The sequence below is a fragment of the Protopterus annectens genome, chromosome 12.part0 (genome assembly GCF_019279795.1).
Source record: "Protopterus annectens isolate FY-2018-M chromosome 12.part0, PAN1.0, whole genome shotgun sequence".
Classification (NCBI taxonomy): domain Eukaryota; kingdom Metazoa; phylum Chordata; order Ceratodontiformes; family Protopteridae; genus Protopterus; species Protopterus annectens.
In genome coordinates this window covers 190,201,954-190,215,358 of record NC_056746.1, presented here as the reverse complement: position 1 = coordinate 190,215,358, position 13,405 = coordinate 190,201,954, and the positions used below count along the sequence as shown (strand labels likewise).

The 13,405-nt window shown below is 47.3% G+C and overlaps 1 protein-coding gene across 1 annotated transcript in view; it reads right to left on the bottom strand.

Moving 5' to 3' along the window:
* The window catches only part of DCTN5 (dynactin subunit 5), a 539,047-nt gene that overhangs the window by 157,502 nt on the left and 368,140 nt on the right, over positions 1 to 13,405 (bottom strand). Inside the window, exon 5 of the mRNA XM_044089230.1 lies at positions 12,352 to 12,454. Coding sequence (XP_043945165.1) covers positions 12,352 to 12,454 — 103 coding nt within the window. The remainder of the gene's footprint in view (positions 1 to 12,351; positions 12,455 to 13,405) is intronic.

The following is a 13,405-nucleotide window of genomic DNA, read 5'->3' as shown; positions in this document are numbered from 1 at the left end:
GCAAGCCGGTGGGCCAAGGATGGACTAATGCGTCCATGGGGCTCTTCCCCGGAGCCGGGGTTAGGGAGAAGAATTCTTTGCACTTCGCATTCAGAGGAGTCGCGAAGAGGTCACAACACGGAACTCCCCATTCGCTGAAAATCTGACTTGCAACTGTCATATTCAGAGACCATTCGTGAGGAGAGAGGATGGTTCTGCTCAATCTGTCGGCTATCACATTGGACTTGCCCGGTATGTGAGTAGCCACTAGGAAGCGTTTGGTCGAGACTGCCCATTCCCAAACTCTCATGGCTTCTCTGCAAAGAGGATAGGATCTGGTCCCTCCCTGTTTGTTCAGGTACCAGACAACTGACATGTTGTCTGAGTGAACAGCAATTACGCCCTGAGGGAGATAATCGTGAAGGGCTTGAAGGGACAGGAGTACTGCCCTCATTTCTAGGATGTTGATATGAAGAAGAGTCTCTTCCGGGTGCCATTTGCCTTGGACTGACCTGCCCAGGGAATGCCCCCCCCACCCCATCTGGGAGGCGTCCGTGGTCAAAGTGGCCACCGGAGGAGGTAGAACAAAGGGTCGTCCCTGATCCAAATTGGAGGGCACTAGCCACCAGCGAAGGTCCCGCTTGCAAGATTCCGTGATCCATATGAGGTGACTGAGAGGGAGTTCCTGAAAGGACCACTGAGCTGAAAGAAGCCACTGGAGGATTCTCATGTGCAACCTTGCCAAGGGGACTAGAAGAACCGTGGCAGACATGGATCCCAATAGCTTTGGACCATCCTGGCTGGAGCTTTGGACCTGGGAAGTAAGGCTCGAACTTGAGTCTGTATGGTTTGTATTCTGTCTGTAGGTAGATAGACCCGCATTCGGTTTGAGTCTATCTCTACCCCTATGAATCTTATTCGTTGAGATGGCAGCAACACAGACTTTGGCCAATTGAAGGTGATTCCGAGGGAACTGCCCAGTGATATAGTGGCTTGAAGGCTCTGCAGTAGTAGATGCATGGAGGTGGCAGTTAGGAGCCAGTCGTCTAGATACGGAAACACCTGGAATCCTAGACTTCTCAGGTGAGCAGTCATGACTGCCAAACACTTGGTGAACACCCTGGGGGCTGTGGTGAGACCAAAGGGCAGCGCACGGAACTGAAAATGACTGCCTCCTAGGCTGAAGCGCAGATGTCTCCTGGACGCTTGATGTACCATGATATGGTAATAAGCGTCCTTGAGATCTATGGAGCACATCCAAACACCCTTCTCCAGCAATGGGAGAATGGTTTGTAGGGTGACCATTCGGAACTTGGACTTTCTGACTGAACGGTTTAGGATGCTGAGGTCCAAAATGGGCTTCAAGTCCCCGGTCTTATTTGGCACCAAAAAGAATCTTGAGTAAGTCCCTAATCCGATCTGGTCTGCGGGGACCGGTTGGATGACTCCTTTTTGCAGCAGCTTTAAAACTTCTGAGGCTGCAGTATCCCACTGACTGGGTGGCGGGTCCGGGATTTTTTTGGACTGAGGGGGGGGGGTGAGAGAATGGGATGGAGTAGCCTCCGGCGATAATTCGAAGCACCCATCGGTCCTGAGTGATACCTTCCCAGGCTTTTAGGTGCTTCGAGAAACGACCCCTGACTGGCTCCGGAGCTGCACAGCCGGGCAATCCCTCAGGGACTGTGAAAGGTTGAAGAGCCACGAAAGGACTCGCGGTCTCCAGTGTTGCGAGGGCCTCTGCCGCCTCTGGGACGGCGTCTTCCGGAAGAATTTCCCCCTCCCCTGCCTCTGGAAGGGGGATCCTCCTGCTGAGAGGGGTAAGGCTTCTGAGATCTACGGAATCACATCTTCCCTCCTCTTTTAGCCTTGGGATAAGGCCAAAAGGGAGTGGAAAATCGTGCCCCTATGGCAGTCAGAGTCTTACCCTCCTGTTCACAGCGGGTCAGTGTGTCCTTTACCTTGGGATCAAACAGGGAGGACCCATCAAAGGGGGCGTCGGCAAAGGAAGACTTAAAGGCCTCCGCGAAATGACACAGGCAGAGCCAGGCTTGTCTCCATAGAGCAATGCCTGTACCCGCCGCTCTACTCGCCCCTTCGGCCGCATAAGAAATGAGCCTCATGGACGAGTTTGAGATGGACGACATTGTAGCCAGCTGAGAGCCAACCGTCTGGGCCAGCTCCTCAGGCAGGTTACCCAAGAGGGTATCGGATAGTTCCTTAATCAGATCCCTCTGAAATCTGGTAAAGTGCGTAAGGTAGTTCAAGGACCTCAAAGTAAAGGCCGCTGAACTCAGGGTGCGCTTCCCGTACCGATCCATGCTCCTAGACTCCTTATTAGGAGGATGGACGGACGTCGAAGCCTCTGCTACATCTTGCTGGGTAGAAGATGCCACCACCAAAGCATCTACAGCCACACCTTTAGTCAGAAACTCTTTTTCAAGGGGTGCCGAGAGGAACTTATTCGGACAAGCAGGCACCGGTTCCACAGAGTCTGGGTGTTCCCACGCCCTTCGACAGATCAAATCCAAGAGCTCATCGAAGGGCGGAGACACCCAGGAGGCAGAGGGCTGAGCCCCAAAAGCCTTCAGGAACACCGACTCATCAGCAGAGGGAGGTTTGGACTGCCAGCCGCCTCGTTGTTTTAGGGCTTCCAGGATGTCTGCAAAGGAGACATCATCCGAGGACGACTTAGGGGACCCCTCTGCATCATCGAGATCAGTGTCTGATGTAAGAGACTCGTCAGGGGAGTCAACGTGCTTCCTCTTGCATGATCTCTTCCTGGGGGGTTCTTCCGAAGAGGCTTCAGAAGGACCTCCAGGAGGGGGAGAAACCCCAGTGGGGGTAACCTGAGGCTCCGGGGCTCCGCTGTCTAAGGACAGGGGGACTGCCAAAGACCCAGTCTCGGTATGCAGGGAAGGAGCTGGGGAAATCGTGGAGGTAGCCAAGGAAGATTTGGCTAACGCACTCCTCATAGCCCCGAAGGCGGGACCACCAGAATCCTGGGGGGGTCCCACCTCCGTGACCACGACAGTGAACGGCACTCCCGCCGCCGACGCACCAAGAGGGAGACTTGGGACGGAAAGCATCAGTCCCGAAGCCTCCCCCCCAGGGCCGAAGGAAGAAGTCCGTGTACTGAACTCCGACCCAAGAGCCGGAGTTGGAGCAAGGGTCGGGACCGACCCTAAAACCTCCACCGGTTCGACAGTGAACGGCACTCCCGCCGCCGACGCACCAAGAGGGAGACTTGGGACCGAAAGCATCAGTCCCGAAGCCTCCCCCCCAGGGCCGAAGGAAGAAGTCCGTGTACTGAACTCCGACCCAAGAGCCGAAGTTGGAGCAAGGGTCGGGACCGACCCTAAAACCTCCACCGGTTCCACCAGCACCGGCTCCAACGGTGCCGAAGCTGTTGGAGGAGGAACCATAGTAGGGAAGTGGACCATCGGCTCCGAAGCCGAATGGGCTGGAGCCGAAACTAGCTTTTGGAACACCGGAGACTGGAAGAGTCTAAGGAGCACCCTGTCGATGTCCGAATCAGACATCTTGGATGATCTAGAGGATACCGATCGGGCCCGAACCGATTTCTCCATCGGCTCCGAAGGACTCGGGGACCGGCTCCGAATGGACTCTACCACTATCGGCTCCGAGGGAGATCTTAAGGCAATTTCCTTCGGTGCCGATAAGGACTTCGGCTCCGAGGGGGAAGAGTCTGAGCCGGTAACCCTTATCGGCTCCAATATCAGTGGAGCCGATGAAGGTGACCCGCCTCTCGATGCCCCAGTCCTCGGCTCCGAAACCAGAGGGGCCGAGGCTGGAGGCATCGAGGCAGACTGTTCGCCTCGGCTCCGAAGTCCGTGGAGCCGATGGAGAAGTCTGCTTAGATTTTTTAGCAGTCTGCTCTGACTGACTGGTCGGAGCCGACGCTTACTTCTTTTTTGAAGGAGAAGGAGAGGAAGATAAAGCCTCCTCGAAGGATGGCTTAATTAACCCCTTCAGGATTAATTTGTTTTTCCTCTCCTGGAGGACTCTAGATGAAAAGGCGTGACACACGCTACACGATTCTTGTAGGTGCTTGGCGCCTAAGCAATAAATGCACGAGGAGTGGTCGTCCGTTATGGACATCTTAAAACCACACCTCATGCATTTTTTAAACCCGGAGGGTTTGTGTTCTTTTGACATGGCCAAAATAGCCCAAACACAGTTGTCTGCAGCAAAAAGAAAAGTTTGTCACAGTATGAATATATATCTTTTTTTTTTTTTTTTTTTTTTTTTAAATCTGCACAAGTACAGTACAACAAAAATTTATACAGAAGAGAGAGAGATAGAGAGAGTCAAGACCCTCTAACTTAAACGGGTACTTGACCCACAAACGAAAAAAAACAAGAAAGTAAAGCAACAGGGGAAGGCCCCTCTAAAACGGGAAACCTTCCCTTTGCGAAAACACACAATTTCTCAATAGAAATCTCAAATACACACTCAAAACACAGGAATAGCTGTTAAAACAGCTTTTGGGTTGAAATTCAGCAAATTTCTGACAGGAAAAGCCTAAAAAAATTAGTACTTAGCCCAGCCAAGTTGAGACCACGTCTATGCTTGTAAGCGGCAAACGAGATCTGGGGGATTAGTGGTGGTGCATCCTGGGGTAAAGATAGCTCAGCCAATAAGAGGCCTCGCTCTATAGCATAAGCGTGCCGAGTCGGAGCCGAGGGATCGGCTCCGAGCCCATCAGTACAGAATGTAGGCGAGATAGGATCACATAACATCATATATTCCAGCTTATTGGAGTGTTTTTTGAAAAATGTGGGAAGTTCAATGGATTGATTAATGTTGTTAACTGAACAAACTTTAGGGAGGAACGAAGGGTTGGTGCGTAATGATACCCTGTCTGGGTGAAAAATTAAATATGGCTGCTTAATGGAAAGAGCCTGAAGTTCGGATACTCGTCTGGCTGAAGTGATAGCTACTAGGAAAAGAGTTTTCCAGGACAAGAACTTTAATGAACAGGAAGAAGCTGGTTCAAAAGGTGGTAACATTAGTTGGGATAAGAGCAAATTTAGATTTCAAGGGGCTGTAGGAAACCTAACTGCTGGTCTAAGATGAAAAGACCCTTTCAAGAAGGCTTTACAAAACCTATGAGCCATAATGGGCGCTCCGTTCTCTCCTACATGGAAGTTCGAAATCGCAGCCAATTGAACTTTTAGAGTAGCAGTAGAGGCTCCTTGATGAAACAGTATGGACAGGAACTCCAAAATCTTGTTTAAAGGGGCTACTAAGGTGTCTAAATTTTGTTTAGTAGCCCAGAAAACGAAACGTTTCCACTTTCCGGTGTAAATTTTTGTAGTGGAAGCCTCATGAGAGGCTACCAGAATGTCCTGAACCGCCGGAGAGAGAAGATCAGACCTGGCTAAGTAGGGAAGCGGAGCAGCCAAGCTGCTAACTTGAGGGACAGGAGTGACGGGTGAGGAGCTCCTGACGAATGAGTCAGTAGATCTGGCACCGGGTCCAGAATCCAGGGCTCCCGCATTTGGTGAGCTTGAAGAAAGGGGAACCAAATCTGTCGAGGCCAGAATGGGGCAATGAGAATTATAGTCCTTTCCTGGTCCTTGGCTTTCTGAAGAAATCTCTGTATCAGAGGTATAGGTGGGAAAGCGTAAAGGAGACCCGGGGGCCAATCGTGAATCAGAGCATCCCTGGGGACATCCCCTGGAGGGGGAAGAAGGGCAAAGTAGCTTCTGCATTTGGTGTTCATTGGAGACGCAAACAGATCGCAGCAAGGCTGGCCCCACTTGTGGAAGATCCTTTCCGCCACTATCTGGTTGAGGGACCACTCGTGAGGTAACAGGATGGCTCTGCTCAACCTGTCCGCTATGACGTTGGATAACCCTGGGATGTGCTTTGCTATCAGAAAACGACCCGTGGATTCTGCCCATTGCCAAATTCTCATGGCCTCTCTGCACAACTGGTAAGATTTGGTTCCTCCTTGTTTGTTTATGTACCAGACTACGGACATGTTGTCCATCTGAACTGCAATGGTCCCTAGAGGTAGAAGGGGGGGAAGTGTAGCAATGCTAGATACACTGCCCTCATCTCTAGAACACTGATGTGCAGGTTGTACTCTAAACTGGTCCATTCGCCTTGGACTGTCTGTCCCTGAAAAATGCCCCCCCCACCCTATCAGGGAAGCGTCCGTGGTCACTGTGGCTGTAGGTGTGGGAAACACAAACGGTCGGCCGCTGATGAAATTGTGATTCTGTAACCACCAAGACAGGTGTGCTTTGCAGGTGTTCGTGATGTGAATCTCGTGTGTCAGTGGTAACTGTTGGAACGACCACTGTGCGAACAGCAGCCATTGGAGAACTCTCATGTGTAGCCTCCCCATGGGAACTGCAATGAGGGAAGCTGACATGAGTCCCAAGACTTTCAAGACTAGTTTGGCTGGGGACTTCTTGGACAATAGTAGGAGAGATACGTGTTCTTGCAGGGAAGCTATTCTTGTGGGGGGAAGTTTTAGGAGCAAAGAACGGGTATCTAGCTCTGCCCCTATAAATGAAATATGCTGCGAGGGCTGTAACACAGATTTTTCGAAATTTATCGAAATTCCTAGCTGAACACAAAGGCTGAGAGTGTAGTTCCTGGCCTGTATCAGTTGACGCTCGGTGGTGGCAGAAAGGAGCCAGTCGTCCAGATACGGAAACACGCAGAATCCTAGACGTCTCAAATGAAATGCTACCACTGCCATGCATTTGGTGAAAACCCTGGGGGCTGAGGTTAGACCAAAGGGCAGGGCTCGAAACTGAAAGTGGCTGGCTCCCAGCCGGAAGCGCAGGTGATCTCTGGACGCTCTGGCCATTTTGATGTGGTAGTAGGCGTCCCTGAGATCTATTGAGCATATCCAGTCATCCTTCTGTAGGAACGGAAGGATCGATTGAAGCGTGACCATCCGGAACTTTTCTTTCTTGACATACGTATTGAGATTGCTTTGGTCCAAAATTGGCCTCCAGTCCCCTGTCTTCTTTGAAACTAAAAAGAACCTTGAGTAAGCTCCGGATCCTGCTTGGTCCGCCGGGACTGGTTGGATGACTCTTTTTTCTAGCAGCTTTGAGATTTCTATAGCTGCAGGTTCCCGCAGATGGGGTGGAACATCTGGGAATCTTTTTTGTGGTAACGGGGGGAATAGAAAGGGGATTTTGTAACCTCTGGTAATAATGCTTTTTACCCATTTGTCTGATGTAAGTTTTTGCCAGGCCTGAGGGTATAAAGCCAAGCGTCCCCCGACTGCCTCCAGAGCAGGACAGTCGGGCCTCCTCTCAGGAGTGCTGGAAAGGCTTCCCAGGGATGGTATCCCTGTCGCCTTGGTTTTGCGGACCCCCTCTGCCGCCAGGGCGGCGTCTTCCACCTCTGCCCCCCTCTGCCTCTGGAGGGGGCATCACCCTGTGTGCCTGGGAAAGAACTCTGGGGTTTACGAAACCACATCTTTCCACCTCGTTGCCCTTTGGGGTACGGTCTGGATGGGGTGGAAAAACGGACTCCGACAGCAGATAGAGTCTTTCCCTCTTGCTCACACCGGGTCAGGGTCTCCTTTACTTTGGGACCAAAAAGAGTGGTGCCATCAAAGGGGGCGTTAGCAAAGGAAGACTTGAAGGCTTCCGCAAAGGAGCACAGGTGCATCCAGGATTGTCTACGAAGAGCAATCGCTGAAGCTGCAGCCCTACTCGATCCTTCGGCCGCATACGAAATGAGCCTCATGGACGAGTTCACAATATATGTAAGGGTATTAAGTTGTGCTGTAACCTTATCCGAGACAGCAGCATCTGTACTACCCTGGAGGGTATCTCCCAACTCTTTGACTAGATCCCTCTGTAATCTTGTGAAGTGTGTCAAGTAGTTCAGCGATCGCATGGAAAAAGTCGCTGAACTGAAAATGCGCTTCCCATATCTGTCCATGGTCCTAGAGTCTCTGTTAGGAGGATGGACAGACGAGGAAGATTCGGACATCTCCTTTTTCGTGGCAGCTGCCACCACCTTAGCATCCACTGGAATTTCCTTGGTGAGATATGACTTATCCTGAGGGGCAGTTATATATTTGTTAGGCTTCCTGGGAACTGGTTCCACTGTGTCAGGTGTTTCCCACGCCCTCCGAGCAATCAATTCCATTAACTCGTCGAAGGGCGAGCACCAAATGCCTTCAGCAGAACCGACTCATCCTCAGAAGGGGGAAAGGGCCTGCCAATCACTTCTCTGTTTCAGGATCTCCAAGATGTCAGAAAAAGAGACATCCTCTGTAAGTGATTTTGGGGACCCCTCTGACTCATCCAAGTCAGTATCTGATGTTAAGGATTCTTGTGGAGAATCTAAGTGCCTCCTCTTGCACAATCTTTTCCTCGGGACGTCATTGGGGGGGCATCCGATGAAGCCTCCGAGGAAGAAGGGGCTCCCTCTGGGAGTGGCTGAGACACTGGTGCTCGACGCTTTTGTGTAGTCGTGGGTGCAGAAGAAGACAACGGAGCTTTATGGGAGGGAGAAGTTGCATCTGCTGAAGGGGTTGTCTGAGAAGACAATACCTTCCTCATAAGGTCGAAGGCCCCTGGACCCCGAGCTGAGGAATCTCCCGGTTCCGAAGAACGCGGAGGTATCTCCGACGCAGAAACCAAGGGCATCGACCCCGAGGACGGAGCCGAAGTGATCCGTGCTGAGGGGGAGAGTCGGCACCGAAACATCGGTTCGACTCTCGGTCCCGTTACCAAGGATAGATCGCCGGCTCCGCGAGTCCAGTAATGGTTCCGACGGAGTCGAGGTCAATGGTGCCGACCGAGAAAGGGACGGTTCCGGCACCAAGGGCTCCACTATCATCAGATCGACGTCTCCCAGCTCCGAAGGCTGAGTAGGCCTCGGAGGAGGATCAGATGGAGATAAAGGAAGGCCTTCGAGTCTCGACACTAATTGAGAGGAGACTGCAATGAGTCTGGACAGGGCCGTGTTCTCCATTAATTTCTGCACCACACGATCTACGTCGGTGTCGGAGAGGGGCCTGGAAGACCGAGTCAAAGGAATCGAAGGCGGTGCCGACCTCAACAGAGCAGGAGGTGGAAGCTCCATCACCGGTTCCAAGACTCGAGGCTCGGTGACAGACAGAAGTTCAACACTCGGCCCCGAAGTCTGTGGAACCGGTGAACGAACCTTAAACGAAGAACTCGGAGCCAATGACCTGGGCTCCGATGTCTTCGACTCCTTCGAGGATCCAGAAGTCTGGTCTGACTTGCCAAGAGCTTCCTGGAAGGCAGGCTTCAAAAGACCTCTGTCCATAAGCTTCCTGCGCCTATCTGTCATGACCCTTCCACTAAAGGAATGACAGATAGAACAGTCTTCCTGTAAGTGGAGAGGGCCAAGACAGTAGACACAGGAGCTATGGTTGTCGGTGACAGGCATCTTCTGCCCACACTGACACCTCTTAAATCCTGACTTAGCTTTCTTAGACATTCTGAAAGAAAAAGTAAGTACACTAATACAACACTGTCAAAATAGGTTATCAAGTAGCAATATATTACAGGTATCAAATCCAATATTTAGCAGTAGTGGGGTAGGCCCTAAGGTAAACCTAAACTATATATATATATATATATATATATATATATATATATATATATATATATATATATATACATATATACATATATATATATATATATATATATATATATGTATATATATATATATAAAAAGGAATGTCCAGACCCTACACACACACTAAATAACAGTCAAGAAATCCTAAAAATTTCGAAGAAAAATTCAAGAAAAGTTATCTTATCTTTCCCAGTTGGTCTGAGCTGTTGAAGAACGATGCGATCGGTTGCAGCGGCAAACTAGATCTGAGGTAAAGGCAGAGGGAATTGTGGGAGGTAGATAGTTGGTCTTGAGCTTCTTCTGGATGCAAAGCTTTGCTAAGCGGCCGACTCGGAGCCGAGGATCGGCTCCGATACCCATGTGTAAGAACAAACGGCGAGATTGAACACTCTCACATCTTTCTATATTATCATGGGGGAAATTAATTGCTGCTCTGGAAGAGTGGAATTGTTTTATGGTTTTATAACTTCCAGAAGCTGCTACAGGTAGGTAGGTAGGTGTGTGTGTGTGTGTGTGTGTGTGTGTGTGTGTGTGTGTGTGTGTGTGTGTGTGTGTGTGTCTCTGTATTATTGGCACCTATGTGTTATATCCTAGCAGCTTCTAGCCAAAAGAGTGGCACAGGGACCATATGTCAGATGACCACATGTATGTGCTGTCATTCTGCAATCCACCCCTTAAATAATGTTTCAATACTAGCTGAGACTTAAGTCTCATGGCACTCTGTTTTACAAAGGACCTCTCACCTACTTCATCTTGCCTTGCTCTAGTAAGTGACCAGGGAATAGTAATTCTTTAGATCAGTCAGGAAAATATAGTGAAATTAGGCGAGTACTGTTTTTCTGTATCTGTGTGACTCTGTTCATCAGTGCTATTTTAATATTTCCTGTGATTGAAACTCTGGTGTTTAGTGTAAATAGATATTTAGTATTACATTATTTTCTTATTTATTATTAAATATATTTAAACTTTTCATTGTGACTGGTCTTTTAGAAAATATTTCAATCTTTAAGAGTACTTATATACATTTGGTGACAACTCTGGCCACTCCTGAAAGCCTTGCTGTTGGTCAAACTACTATTTGTACCAATATCAATTTCACTCAGCATAATTGGGTACCCTTGTAAGAGCCTTAGTGTAGCTGACTGTAGTGTGCCCGGTGACAGTAACTACCCTATAGTTTGGGCAGAGGGGATAGCTAGCAAATCTGTGCCAGCCTTTCCCAAGTGTGTGTGTGTGTGTGTGTGTGTGTGTGTGTGTGTGTGTGTGTGTGTGTGTGTGTGTGTGTGTGTGTGAAAATCAAATCACAAGAGTGTGTGTCAGCTGCTTGGAGCAGGGACATAAAGCACTGGTTTCACAGAGAGAGTACTGGAGGACTTGGTTTGGACACTCAGCAGAGGACTCAACTCTATAGCTGTGCCAGTGGGGGAGTCTTACTGGGGACCTGGCGGAAGACACAGAGAGATATCCAGACCCTGGACTGAGTGTGATCCCAGTGTGCTCTTAGGGAAATTGTGCTTGATGCAGAGCTGCATCTGGAAATACTGGGTGTATCTATTCTTGTTCTGAGTGAATGTCCCTCTCCAGTGTTAGTGGTGAGGATTCAGGCTCCTGGATTACTGGCCCAGAGAGGGGAAGTCATAGAGCATATAAAATATTGCATGATAACTATAAGACAATCAGAGCAGGTTAAAAAGGTTTGGGAAGAGAGACTGGATAAGCAGTTCACAAATAAACAATGGGAGGATATATGTATGTCTCCAAAATATGCAACAAAATCTAGATGATTTAGGATTTTTGCCTGGAAATGTTTACATAGGTATTTTTATACCCCAAGTAGACTCCAGAGAATTTTTCCTCAAATAGATCACAAATGGAGGTGTGACGGGAAAGAAAGAGGCAATTGGGAACATATTTTCTGGGAGTCCGGTGCATTTGCGGACTTTAAGGATTCCCTGCAGGATGCACTGTTGGGGATGCTGGGTGGGCAGATTGGTGTGACAAAGGAGATGATTTTTCTGAGCCATGATACAGAATTGGAACTGCCTACACATGGTAAGGCTTTGTATAATTATGGTGGCTGCCAAAAGACCAATTACTAGAAAATGGAAATCAAAATCTATACCAGCTATAGTAGAAGTAGTGAATATATTCACAGAGATAAAGCAACTGGAAATGAGATCTTTAGAAAAGGCTAGGCACAAACCACATAGGAAAAAATGGAAATTATGGGAACAGTACCTACAGGGGAGGAATGAGGTTTAAAAGAAGGCAGGAATTAATGTTTGAATGAAAATGATAGAGTAGATTATAAGTGATGTATAATGTTTGCAATTGGAAGTGTGTCAGTATGGTTTGTGATGTAAAATGCTTGCAACTAGGATTGTGTCAGTATTGTTTGTTTTCATTTATATGAATGTATGATTGCCTGTGTCACAAGTGATGGTTTAATAAAGCTGTTTCTTTTTTAAACAAAAAAAGGCAGGAATTGAATAATTTATGTAATGTTGCCTAGGTTATATGCTATATACAAATATTTGTGAAGTGCAACTTTTGTAAATGCGAACTTGTTAATACAGATTGATTACTTTTACATAAATGTAAATGTGCTTGTATCAGAAGTGATAACTCAATAAAGGTTTAATAAAACTGAAAAAAACAGCCTATACAAAGGTGAAACATCCCAACATTTTTGGGAAGACAATTGTTTGTAAAGAGCTGAATTAAAAAAAACACACATAAAAATGAACACTCTACCTGGACATCCAGAAAATACTGTAAATGGTGGAACTACAGTTTCAGGTGGCAATACTGTGTTGTCTAGAATTTTACAGCAATCTTTCAAAACACATCTCCGTCCCTGTAAAAAAAATAAAATAAATAAATAAATAAATAAAAATGAATACATAGCGCAACTTGAAATATAATAAAATGAGAGGGCTGGCAGATCTGAACAGCATGTAAAACCAATACAACATGTTGCCTTAGTAAATGGAAGCTAGGGCCTAAATTAAGCAGGTCATATCCCTTAACAATATGAAATTAACTGTACAGTGAGAGTGACCTCTACTGAATTGAAAGCACTCAGAACTCTATCATGTTTGTTAAGGTGTAGTACTTATTTCAGAAATAGTTCCAGTTTTAAAGGGGCTTTAGCATTCTTATGGACTCAACCCTCATTTAAAAAAAAAAATCCACCGTTGTCATTTTTTTTTTTTTTTTTTTTTTTAGAGACAGAGGTAAGATAACCATCTGCCCCAATCTTAATAACTAAATGACATAAAAAATATGTCACTTGGTTTTATGAGTATATTTATAAATCCATAAAAGGTCACGTGGCATATGTCTTTCATCTGTTCTACAAAGTGTACCAAAGCTTTGTAAATTTCAGTTCTGACACTGCCCATCTGAAACAGTAATGAACACAGACGTACAACTTTTATAGCCTGATGCATTTTTTCTGCATACCACACTATCCAAGATGCCAATATAAAACTATTAAGAGAATTGTAGTAAGTTATAAGGTACTGAAAGGACAAAGGTCACGTATATAAATGTTTAAAGGCTGCATTTCATTTTAGCAGCCATAATCATATGTTGCATTGTTAAAATACAAAACAAATGCATTTCTTTCTCTATGACCCTTGAATTATCGACTTTGTATCCAGAATTTACTTCAGTTCCACCATTTTGCACATCAGCTGCAGCTCCTTGTATGAAACTGGGCACAATCCTAAATCCACATATAAATGCAACATAACTGGCATAATTCTATCTCCAGTCCTGTTTTAAAAATCAACATCAGCTCTTC